The sequence below is a fragment of the Mustela erminea genome, chromosome 8 (assembly GCF_009829155.1).
Source record: "Mustela erminea isolate mMusErm1 chromosome 8, mMusErm1.Pri, whole genome shotgun sequence".
NCBI lineage: Eukaryota > Metazoa > Chordata > Mammalia > Carnivora > Mustelidae > Mustela > Mustela erminea.
In genome coordinates, this window is record NC_045621.1 from 30,895,043 (window position 1) to 30,907,479 (window position 12,437).

General features: G+C 42.9%; 1 protein-coding gene across 3 annotated transcripts in view; it reads right to left on the reverse strand.

Annotated features, from left to right (window-relative positions):
- The window catches only part of EPHA4 (EPH receptor A4), a 142,286-nt gene that overhangs the window by 66,919 nt on the left and 62,930 nt on the right, over nucleotides 1–12,437 (reverse strand). For all 3 annotated transcript variants that reach the window (XM_032354942.1, XM_032354943.1, XM_032354944.1), the window contains exon 4: nucleotides 9,180–9,335. In XM_032354942.1, coding sequence (XP_032210833.1) covers nucleotides 9,180–9,335 — 156 coding nt within the window. The remainder of the gene's footprint in view (nucleotides 1–9,179; nucleotides 9,336–12,437) is intronic.

Genomic DNA, 12,437 nt, shown 5'->3' on the forward strand with positions numbered 1-12,437 from the left:
ATGACGACTCCGGAACCCAGTCCGGCTCATTCCACAGAAGCATCACCACCATAGCACTTGTGTATGTTGCAAAAGCACATGCCCCCGCAAAAAGAAAAAAAAAAAAAAAAAGGACAATCACAGGATAGAAGGTGAACAAATTCAAATGTGCAACCAAAGCCATGGTGCAGTTGAGGGGAGAACAAAATCAGCCGGGCTCCTAGAAAGAGCAGCTTCCAGAGCTATCGCAGACACTTAATACGGAACGGATTTTTAATCACCATTTTAAAATTCAATGTCTGGGTCATGAAATTAATTCTGGATGTGGAAAGTAACATTCCCCAAGAGCATGGGCAGAAACCTGACTCTTAAATGATCAATTTCTTCACATGCTACTACTGTCACCCTCCCGAAACGCCAAGGCAACCAGTACAAGACAGATCTTCTGAGGAAGAGGTGCCGTGGGTCTCAAGTTTCACTTCACAAGGCTTCATTAATCATGCACAACTTTGGGATTGTCAATAATACTTCAGTGCCTCCGCTGGAAAACCCTCCAACCCTCCAGATAAGCCTATGTTAATCTCTCTCCAGCTGAAAGACTGGCTATAGGGCAGAGTCAACAGTTGGGGTTGTAGGTTTTGATGGAAATGAAGCCCATGTCTCCCGCCTCCCCCGGCCCTGGACAGTTGTATATGTTGCCACCATTAATTGCTTTCCCTCTCCTGGCTGCTGTGGGTTAGTTTACATAAAGACTGCTGTTCGGGGACTCCCCTCCTGAGATCGATGGATGGTGCGTTAACCTTTGCTCATGGCAGTTTCTGTGTTTTAATGATGAAGAGAGTCAAAGCGTAACTGCCCATTATTAAAATAAAAAACAATACCATTTGGATGCATCAATCACTTATTGCTCCCTGAAAAAGTCTTGGCTTCCAATCAAGGTAACTTCTTGCTGCCATTTTGGCACTACCTATTTTTCTGGTGCATCTATTTTAACATCCTCCTTCTCCAGGAAACCTTTGTCCTTCCCGGGTTAATTGAGGTTTTGCTTTATTTATTTTAAGATGACTAGCTGATGGCTGAAGTCCTTTTAAAAGTAAACTCCCAGCTAGCCATGAGGAAGCTAGAATGTGGAAGACTGAGAAAAGTGATTTTTTTTTTTCCAAAATGAGCTTTAGAATTAGCTCGCCGGCAAATTAATTGACATTTCTTGCAAAGTGGTTTTTCGTACTTTATCTTGTTTAATTCCTCATAATAAAATCTGACAAAAATTATTTATTAGCCTCAGCCATCTGATGACCAAAACGAAGATAAGAAAACGTTAAGCAGAGCCGCCCAAATTAACATCACCCAAATGTGCAAAGCTATTATGACCAGAATGCCTGATTCTGAGGCTATAATGGCCCCTGTCAGAATGACATAAGCAATCTGGAGGAAAAAAAGGAAAGCACAAGTACGAATTTTTTGTGGAACATTCCTCACTTTCTCACTTCACCCCCGAGTCACCCTTTCTCCCAGCTTCCTTCTTCCTTCATGCTGAAGTTTGCTGGCATTACTTCCTGGATGGTGGGCTTGCCTTAGATGAGTTACCCCCTCTCTGGTAACTTCTCTCTCTCTCTCAAATTCTACTAAAGAGAGAAATTAGGAAGTTTCTGCTAAAGGCTCTTTCCCTGGGGTGAGGGGGGGAGAGAAGGTCACGGGAGGGTGGGAGTGGGCAATCGTATCTATGCAATAAGACTCTTCCCTCAGTTCTTCTTCTGCTGAGCCGCAGACAGAACAAAAGCAAAATCTGATAGTAAGGAAGGTAACCAGTGCTCACCCCAGGGGACCTGAGCAAAATGTGTAACTGACCCTATTTCATAGAAGCGTGCTGTGCACAACCGCTGTATGACTTCCATGAACAGTATCAAAAAAGCTATCCAGAAATGACAGGGCTCAGTTGATAACAAGCCACTCTTAACTGTTCATAGTGGTGGAAAAATCACAACGACCTGACTAAATGGCATTGGCAAATTACTCAAGCCTCTCACGAAAACATCCATCACCTTCCTCAAACCTATGGATTGCCAGTTGAATCCACATGATACCATTAATCCCTATAAAATGTCCACACTGGACTGTTTATCTGTATAAAATGAGAAGTAGAGGTTGGAGGGTAAAGAAAAGCCTAGAATAGCGTTGTTCTGAAACAAATAATTTGGGGCATCTGGGTGGATCAGTCAGTTAACTGGCCAACTCTTGATTGTGGCTCAGATCACAATCTCAGGGTCCCAAGATCGAGCCCCATGTCAGCCAGCTCAGCAGGGAGTCTGCTTGAGATTCTTTCTCTCCCTCTCCCTCTGCTTCTTCCCTCACTTGTGTGTGCTCTCTCTCAAATAAATCAATCTTCAAAAAAATAAATAAATAAAACAAATTCAACGAGATGGTACCTAATCCTTATTAAATATCCTAAAGATTTTTTTAAGTTTACAAACAACCAAATGGCAAGTGATCAGCCTGGGATCCATTCAGTCCTTTCTAGTAAGCATTACTTGGTGACCCTTCCCCCGTATTCCTGTCTTTGGATGAGAGTCATGCACTTGGATTCTCTGGGGGTGCTTTTTTCCTATTAGTCAAAATACTGAAAGGCAATCAGCAAAGAAGAGACAAGAATGTGGGTTACTCACTCGCTGATGTCAGCCTGCGAACTACTGAGATCTAACCAAAGCAGCACCTAAAAATGAAACCTGTTGAGGACTGTATCTGAATCATCAAAATCTTAGATTGTTCTTATCTGTCTGATATGGTCGAGGGGCAGGCATATTAATCTACTTATCAATGGATCACCAGGGAGGCAGCAAGACTGTACATTCTGAACTAAAAACCCTGTCACACAATCTGGCAATGGGGGAGTTGGTGTCTCAGTCTGAGTTTTTATCCCAAGACAAATGAAATGCAGTATGAAACGGTATTCTCACAGCACAAATTTGATAAATGATGTGAAATAACAAATTTCCCTGTAAATCTAGGATCCAAAAAATTTTCATAAAAATGTGTTCACAAAAATGACTGACTACATGGATGATAAAATGTGATATGGCAAGAAATCAATCAAAGGATCTCCTGAAACACTCGGATTAAGGAAACTTCAGGCATCTTTGGCCTTTGTCCTCACTCTCGTACCAACCAGTCTTTCACTAGACCTAACTACGCTCTCATTGATCAGTTTCACAGAGTGTCCAACCTCACATCAGTATACTATTAGTTACTTGAAGGTCTAGAGAAAAAAGTACTATGCTTTTGGGTGGGGGAAAAAAATGTAGTTTACTTAAAACCAAAGGCTGCCTTTTATGCTATGGTTTATACATCAAAGACTCATGGTAGACATCCCTCCCCAAATCCTTTAGCCAGACTGTTAAGCATGTAAATCTTTGGGGCAGAGAACTGAATCAAACATCAGTGGTACCTTCAAGGGCTTGTTTGAAAATGGATGTGAGATTTCCAAAATTAAAGCACTTAAAAAAAAAAAAAAAAAAAAAAAAAGTCTCTCTTCTCCTGACCTTGGAAACAAGTAAGGACGATGTTATTTTAATTTGCATTCAAATTTTAACAACACAGTCACACAGCACCTCTGGGATCCACACTGGGTTTCCACTGAAGATTGCTCATCATTTCATTATGGTTCATTATGGTGATAACTGTCAGAAAGCATTAGAAGTGAGGGCTTTGAGTAACAGAACTGAAATGGTAATTTTAAAACAATACACTTTCTGGAGGAAATACAGTGGCGCACTAAATTCAATTACAAAAGGCAAATGTAAAGACAAAGTAAGTGATGTTTGCTGTTTGGAGCCAAGCTATTTCAATTTCTTGATAACCCAAACCTGCAGAAAGCTTTTTCAAATCAGGACCTTTCGTCATAGATCTTGGTAAATTTGCCCTCATTAGCTCAAAGCTTCTCCAGTCTGAATTGTCTTAAAAGCTGCAAATTTGGAATATTTTAGGCCGTGTCTTAGTATCAATCAATCACTCTTTGTTTGTTTGGCACAGCTGACTGAATTATTCAAGGCCGTTTACTCGGAGACAGATTTGTGAAGGTCCTTCAAGTTGGCAATCTGAAATAATAATCTCTTATTTACAGAGCGCTCCAATCAGGAGGTTCTAATAAGTTTCATCAAACAAGTTAAATCAAGAGTACCCAAAAGCACAAGGACAGATTTCCAACTGAAAAATACAGAAAACCATCCTGGTGCTCAGAAGAAAAGGTGGCAAAATAACAAATTTGTTATTTCTCTCTAGAGAAACAAAGCCAATTTACTTCTTCTATAAGGCTTTTTTTTTTTTTTTTTTTAATTTTCTAGTGCATTCTGAACCACAATAAGGGGTTAGAAATTTCCCTTAACTGTAGTATCGGTTCCATCTCCCGGTGGGGGGAATGAAGACCTTTCTCACTATAATCACGGAACAAGCAACTCAATAACTAAGGTAATCAAATCTTCTTGCACAGGCATGTGGCTGAATTCTCCCAACACTGCTGATTGTCTGACCACATTCCTGACTACCCAGAAAGGTAAGCAGAGGGGAAGGTGTTGCGGGGGGGGGGGGGGGGGGGGGGGGGGCTGGGTCTCGGTTGAGCAAAAGGATGTTGATTTCATTACTAAAAATCACATTCAAATTCTTTCTAAGAAATGATTCATGACATCAAAATTCCTTCGTCAGCTTAAATGGCATCCCTGTGTATAGAGAAGTCTTGGCGTCTGCCTCTCGGGCAGTGTCACAGAACCACCGGCACCTTTCTTGAGGGATACAGGTGTCTCGGGCAGTAACTTGGTGGGGACTTGAGAAAAAAATACAAATAAACAAAGCTCCGTGGTGAGGGGTTTTGATTATGTAACTCTGAACCAGGCTGGGTTTTCTTCTGGGAGACAAAGGAAGTATTGCATTTCCATCAAAGGAGAATATTCACACTCCTTGCAATATTGTCCTAGAGTTGCCACTGAACTGAACCATAGCCATGGACAAAGGGCCTCCAGTCTCCTGCCATCCATTGGGAAGGATCTAAAGCCTTACGTAACCTGAAGACCGTCTACAGACCAGCAGCATCAGCAGCATCTGGGAACATGGCTGAAACGCCGAGCCCCAGACCTGACTTCTGCTAACCCCCAGGTGACTCCCATGAGATTTCTACACCCCTTGGTACTTATGAAGCACTTTTCTGACTCTCCATTCTAACAAGTGTGTATCGTTTTCTTGAAAATATTCATGATGCTCGTCTGGAAGCCATACCTCATCCGCAAGCAGCCACTTATATGAACCTTAACCAGACACTTTAAGAGAAGCCTTCCTAAAAATCAAGTTTATTTACCCTTCAAAGCTTCAAAGTTCTCAAGCAGTGTAGATGGTCTGAAGAACTTCTTAGGGGTTTCCTTCCAAATTAGCCAATGCTGCTTGTATTCACCTGGTCTAATCGTTCTCCAAGTGAACAAAAACCTGATTTTACAAACCAGTGGAGCAGAGTCTCTCTTTGGCTAGAAGAATGAGTCTCAGAGAGTGTGTTTTATTTCTTCATTAGTGTGCCGTCACAGTGAGCGATCACTAAATGCGGGGCTGCATAAGAATGCTGGGGTTAAAGATAGCATAATGAACAAAGAAGGTGCCTGATTATCATGGCTGTCAGCACAAGGGAATTGGGTTTGTCACCTGGCTTAACCAACTGGCAAGAACTGATTAAAGGCTGGAATCAGTTTGAAAGGATCCCTGATGTTTATGTTCCTTTCCATCCCCACATCTTGTCAAAAGAATCCGATAAAGCTAGGGGTAAGGCAAAGGGGGAAGGGCTTCACTCTGTTGGGTTATCTGAACAAGAGGTTTTTTGAGAAACTCCCACTGGCTTCTCTACCGAAATGCCTACTAAACCCTGTCCCACAGAACTTTCTGCAATGGCAGCAATACTCTATAGCAGAAGGGCGTCCAGTATGGTCACCACTAGCTACACGTGGGCTTTCAAGCCCTTGGAATATGGCAAGTGTGAGAAAGTGAGTTCTAAACTTGACGTTAGTAATTTTAAATTTAAAGAGCCACATGTGTCTAGTGGTCATAGTCGTGGACAGTGCAGGAAGGGAGAAATCTAGAGTTAGCCATAAACTAGAATATTCTGCTGCCTAACTTACTGGTATACCTATTAGTGAAATACAGTCTCGCCCTTAATGATCCCAGTCTCAAAGGAGGTCTTAAGTAGTTAATGCCTATTAAATAATAATAATAATAATAAAAAAACTTAAAAATAAACTCTGTACAGATGTGGTCTCGATTTTGTCTTTACAGTACAATTTATGGGGGCAACTTTTTAAAAATACTGATGCCGGAGTCTATCCCCAGAAATTCTGGATTGCTGTGCAGCCCCTGGGTAATTAGACTGCACAGCCAAGTGAGAAAAGCAGCGTCGAGAAGTGGTCAGATGCACCGGCCAAGTGCTCTGGAGCTAGTCTGGGGAAGCAGTGATCAGCTGGAGGTACAAGACGGGGACAAACATTTGCTAGATTCCAACCATGCGCCAGACCTTTACAAATACTTTCTTATTCAACTCTTAAAACAACCCATTTGAGAATCCCATTCGACAGATGAGTACGCTGCGGTGTGGGGCAGCCGGATCACCTCGAACTGTGTGGTGTTAACAGCACTGCACTTCGTCTTAACTCAATAAACGTCAGAATAACGCGAAGCGCTTGAGTCAGGGACCTGTAGGCAGAGTCCAAGAGGATGGAGCAGGAGAGAAAAGGATCCCACACTGCTTTGGTATTTTCGTGGAGCTTTTATCAATGACACAAAGAGCCCTCGGTCTTCCTCTTTAGACGTTGCTGAAAGCAATCTGTGAAAACTGCCCAAGTTACTTTAGTTCTTAAACCTTTTGGTGCCCCCAATTGCTGAAATCCGTATTTTCCTGTTCTCATTTGTATCCTCACGATAAAGCCAACAATTTATTCCCACATAAATGTAAGAATGCCCAGGGCTCAGCGACCACACTTAGACACACATGGCACAGCATTCCAGTAATTCAGGCGGGTGCATCTGTGGTCCCCGCAAACTTCCACACAGTAAAGCTGCAACAGTTAAGTGACTGGCCCATGGTCCTGGAAGGTTGCAGGACAGATCAGAACCATGAGACTAAAAATACCTGGGAACAAGACCCGGGCCATCTCGCCATCAAAGATGAGTTTTATAAAGATCATAACACAGTCAAGCTTCAACCTGGGGAAGGCTCTATCTGTATGAACAGTAGGTGGTGGACTACATGTTCCAAGTTAAAGGTCATCACACTCTCCATCACACTGTCTGCCCCCAATACTGCCCTTTGAGTCTGCTACTGTGTCCTAAAATCCCACACCTGGTCAACTGTTGGCAGCCGGTGTGGACACAGGAGAGTTGACCATCACCATCATCACACATCGTGAACACAGGATGGGGATACTCAGAAAAGAAAAACTCTGGGACTTGAGCTGGTCAAACATCCATGGCTATCCAAAGAAAGTACTTAGTTTAGGGAAGCCACAGAAAAAGGAAATGAGAAAAATCCATGCCCAGGATTCTGGGCTGACCCTAGCCAATTCCTTCCCTCTGGAGGAAGTTTGTGTTCGATCCGGGGGAGTGGGCAAGAGAGCCTGCCAGTGATCAGAACTACAGGAGTCGTGCACCTCTATCACCAAGCTGGCGTGGAGCCTAGGGTGTGTTCCCTACTATCTCTGAGCTGGCAGTTACCTCGTCTATAAAATGAAGATAATGTCTATTTTACAGATTTGTTTTAATATGAGCCCTGTGATAAGGTTTCCTGAAAGCACCTGCTATGTTACCTGGACATGATTATAAAATGGTTCTTATTGCTGCTGCTGTTGTCATCTCTGGCTAGAAAAGAAACTCTGGGGACACCTGGGGGGCTAAGTTGGTTAAGCATCTGCCTTGGGCTCAGTTCATGATTTCAGGCTCCTGGGGGGAGCCTGCTTCTCCCTCTCCTCCCCACTTAAGCGCTCCCCTCTTGCTATCTCTGTCTTGCTCTCTCAAATAAATTAATAAAATCTTTATAAAAAAAAAAAAGGAACTCTGGAGGGTATGTCAACCTCACTCAGCAGAACTGGGATGGGTCTGAAATCTCTTCCCACTCCCTTTAAAGGTGATACTTGACTGAATTAAGACAATGGCCTCAGAGCCGGTCCACGTACCCCCAAACCAGAAACACTTCTATTTGGAGGGATGTTGGCTCCAGGCTAGCCAAGATGGAATTTATAATAGGGAACAAAACAGTAACAGTCATAAGCACAGTCAAAGCTAAAATATATTGAGTAACATCACTTCACGCATTTTTTAACTATGTAACCAACATGAGGTGGTGGAGGTACTGTTATTAATCCCGTTCTATAGATGGGGAAACGGGAGGCTGGAATACAAAGCCCAAACCTATGGGAATCCTGTGTGCCTGGCCCTCGGCTTCATCCCTCCATACACTGACTGACCCAACAGAACACCATGGGTGGAACACCTGGATCCACGACTCCCTGTTCTTGTCAAGGTCACAGCCACCGCAGGGTCTGTGAAGCCCACAGTGCACATGAAAGAAATGGCAACACTAGGAGCACTGTCCACAGGAAGTATGAGAATGGATTTCCCTGCTCTTCTGCATACCGAGGTGCCCTCCCCATCCATTCATTAGTCCAGCACTTACTGAGTGCCTACCATTAAACAGGCATTTATTAGGATCCAGGCCTAAATGTTATGAACACAAAACTATGGGGAAAGAAGGAAGAAAGGTAAGGACAACACAAGCCATGACGTCAGTGCCCAGAACTGAAACCACAGCCCACACGTCATCCCATCCTCGGAATCCTGCCCTGTACCTGTTTCCCCCGCAGCTGTCAGGCTTCCAGAGACTGCTGGAGGAAACGATAAAGCCTTTTGGAAATTTCAGTCTCAGCTCTAATTACACTGTCAGATTACAACCCTTGAATGTCTCTCCTCCACAAAGCAGTCTGTGGGCAGCTGTGAGTTTCAAAGGCAACCAGAACGGTGAGAAAGACCCTTGTTCTCATAAGCATCTCCCCTGCTTTGATTAAGAAAAGATTCATAGTTGATTTAATCTGCCCCTTACATGGTTATCATGGGAGAAGGCTTGGCAGTGCCCTGCTAGGTGGTAAGGCAAGCTGTTGGCATCAAAGAAACAGGATGGAAGAACTTACGTGTGCAGGGCATAGAGGCTGCATCACTGTCGGCTCTGAAAAAGCCTCGGTCGCAGGTGCACGACGTGGCTCCTTCCCAGACTGAGTAGCTGTGGGGTGGGCACTTGGCACAGGTAGCATCCGTGGAGAGGGCCTTGTAATATCCGATTTTGCAGGCTACGGAAAGATGGAGAAAAAACCAAAACAATAAAACCACTGCTAACAGAGGAATGCAAAATGTCATCTCCTTGATTCAGAAGAAGGGAGACATTTCTGTTGACTGCCAGAGATCACCTGGCTTCAGAGGCAGGTAAAGCAACCAAAAGCATTAGTTAATTAATTATAGTCACTCTTTAAATCGTTATGTTCCTGGTCAGGTGGCAAGAGCCCTATGAAGGAAATGCTCTTAAAGCCAGCGGCATGAATAAATTACAGTTAAGTTTACGGAGTCCTTCCTAGGTGCAGGTACGGTGCTTATATGCTCAATACTGTCTCATCCCTACAGCACCTTTTGCAAAGGCACTGTAATTAGCTCTACCTTAGAAATGAGGAAGACCAGCTTTGAACAGGACATTCCTGATACCAGACCATGTATCAGGTAAATGTCAGGGACCAGCTTTGAGCTAAGCCTTCTGCCCCTAAAGCCTAAACTCTTGGCTATATGCTATGGAATCTGAGAGCCTGGTCTTGAACCAACAGTTGGAAGTGTATCCAAGCTCTAACAAAATATTATTGCCGATTATTTCCTTATTTCAGGTACAGAGGGAACCAAACCAAAAGACCAACAAAGGCAAACAAGCATTTTAAAAAAAAAAAAAAAAAAGGAGTTGGTGAGACATGGTCATAATTTCAAGGTAGAGTAATATAAAGTCTTAACCACAGATTGTGGAATATAATATGCTAAGATTTTTTTTTTTAAGATCAGCAGATATTTTATGTTGATTTTCCAATTAATGAAACCCTCCTGTTTCTCCCTCTCTCCATTTTTTCAACACCCGCCTTGTTCCCCATGCACGCACACCCTAAGTGGCTGCTACAGAGAACATGGGCCATATAGTTCTTTATGCACCTGACATGCTTTCCATGACTTCATCTTTGAAAACATCACACTGACACTGAAAACTGCTTTTACTCATGTGGAAAATCTCCATAATTCTGTGAAACCTCACAATAAAAAATAATTAACAGGGCCTTGCTTGCCCCTTTTCCTCCCCTATGCCCTTCACCATCACCTCCCAAATCTGTCTCAACCTGAAATAAAAGCTGACCAACACCATCCGTATTAAACCCACAGTGACAAAGCCAATCAAAAACAAGTTTTTTCATAAGACCAGAGGTTTAAAAAAAAAAAAAAAAGGTGACAGTTACCCACAATCTTTTCAGTACAATTCACTTCCAATTTTCTCCATGTATCTCATCCTTAATCTGTTCCTCAACTATCCAAAATGCAAGCCAGGAGAAGGACCCATCAGGCATTTTCCATCAGCCTGACCACCAAAGGAGACCCACCATGCCAGCAACCCAGCAGATTTTTCAAATGAGTAGATAAAAAAAAAGGGGGCCCCATGAAAGTGCTTGATTCTCTGAGGAGATACAGCCACATTGGCTCGTCTCATGACTCATCCGTCAAGCGTCTGTACGGCTTCCAGCACAAGTCTGTTCCTCCCTCTTGCACATCCTGTTGGTATTTTCTTAATCACGCTCTTGTGATGGCAAGCGGAAAGGGAGCTGAGCAGAAGCTCTAGAAAGGCACACAGTTACTTCATTATGATTAACTAAAGTTGTTTATGGAATTTCCTTTAACGAGCCAAAACTTTATGATGTGTGGAGCACCTACAAAAAAAAGCGCTGGGAGATCAATCTCTGCCTTATTTGCCTTCGTCTTTCACTGGACCGGAGAATCTTAGAAAAACAAGTTGCTCCAATGACTGAGATTTATGTGTCTCGAGTTTATACGCATCACATAATTAGGCATGGTTCCATATGCAAGGTGCTCGTTGGTCATGCTCAAGATGGCCCTAGGGTTTTGATTAAACTCAGCCACACCAGCTGTGGGAGGAAGATGCACCAAGGGTCAAGCTTGTCCTTCCCACATCAAACACGATGGGTCCCTGAACTCAGAAACAAACCCACTGGGACCTGTCTTGCCACTCAGTAACAGCCCACAACAGCAAGTTGCAGAAACCCGGTATTGGGTTGGGTGGTGCTAGGACTGCCGAGAAGGCCTAAGTCGTTTTTATTTTTCCACATCTGGATATGGGATGAATCTCTCCACATTCCTGGTGATCGTTATGTACCTCCCTTCCACCAGGCATCAAAATCTAACATCTCACAATGGAAGTGGGAAGACTGACAAGAAAAACTGGCCTGTGATGGAGTCATTGCCATGTGGAAAGGGAGCCAATTCAGCAAGTTACAAGGAAGAGAAAAACAGAGAATTACCATTTCCTCAACTTCTTTGCTGGTCAGACTACTTTCAGTTAAAAAAAATCAAGTTCATCGTTCACAAAGTCAAATTACAGGATGCCTTGAATTGTTTGAAGTTCAAAAATGAGTTGTATGTTTATGTGAATTTAAGGGAAAAAAAAGAGATCATAACTTTATACTTTTTCTCTGTGTCCTTGAAGCTTGCATGAATGTGTTAGCGAGAGTAAGTACACGTGAATTCACCTGGGGAATACAGAGTTTTACACTGATTTTGAAAACTGAAGGCTGCCTTTCTTTAAACACCCAGACTATTTTTACTCCTTTTTTCTCCAGCTTTTACCAGCACAAGCAAAAGTACAAAATTGTCATTGTGCTATTCTCGGCAACCTCGCTGCCCCTAACACATTCCTTTGTCTTCAACTACATTAAGACCATGTTATTAATATTTCAGGATTCTTAGAAAGGATCTCTCAAAATATAGTAGTGGTTTTTTATGCACATGGCCATTTTGCTGCCTGCATTCAAAATGACCTACTAAATTGATGGTTGAGTACATTTCTTTGCTCTCATGGCTCAAAGCCGCCCAGCTTCAGTGCATGAATGTGTAAGTATATCCCATATTTATTTATTCGCCACTTATTTGCATCTTAAAATTTTCACTACATCTTTCATTCTGAACAAAATCCCCATGAAAGGTGTATTTGGTATAGCAAGCACTGACACGTGTTGTGATTTTCCATCATCCTCGCGTAGGTGAGAACCATTACACTGTGTTTTGGAATGGCAATGACTTCTAAGCAAGTCAGTAGTGAGTCAAACCCAAGAGTGTGTGCAATTTCTTCTGCCCCCTTG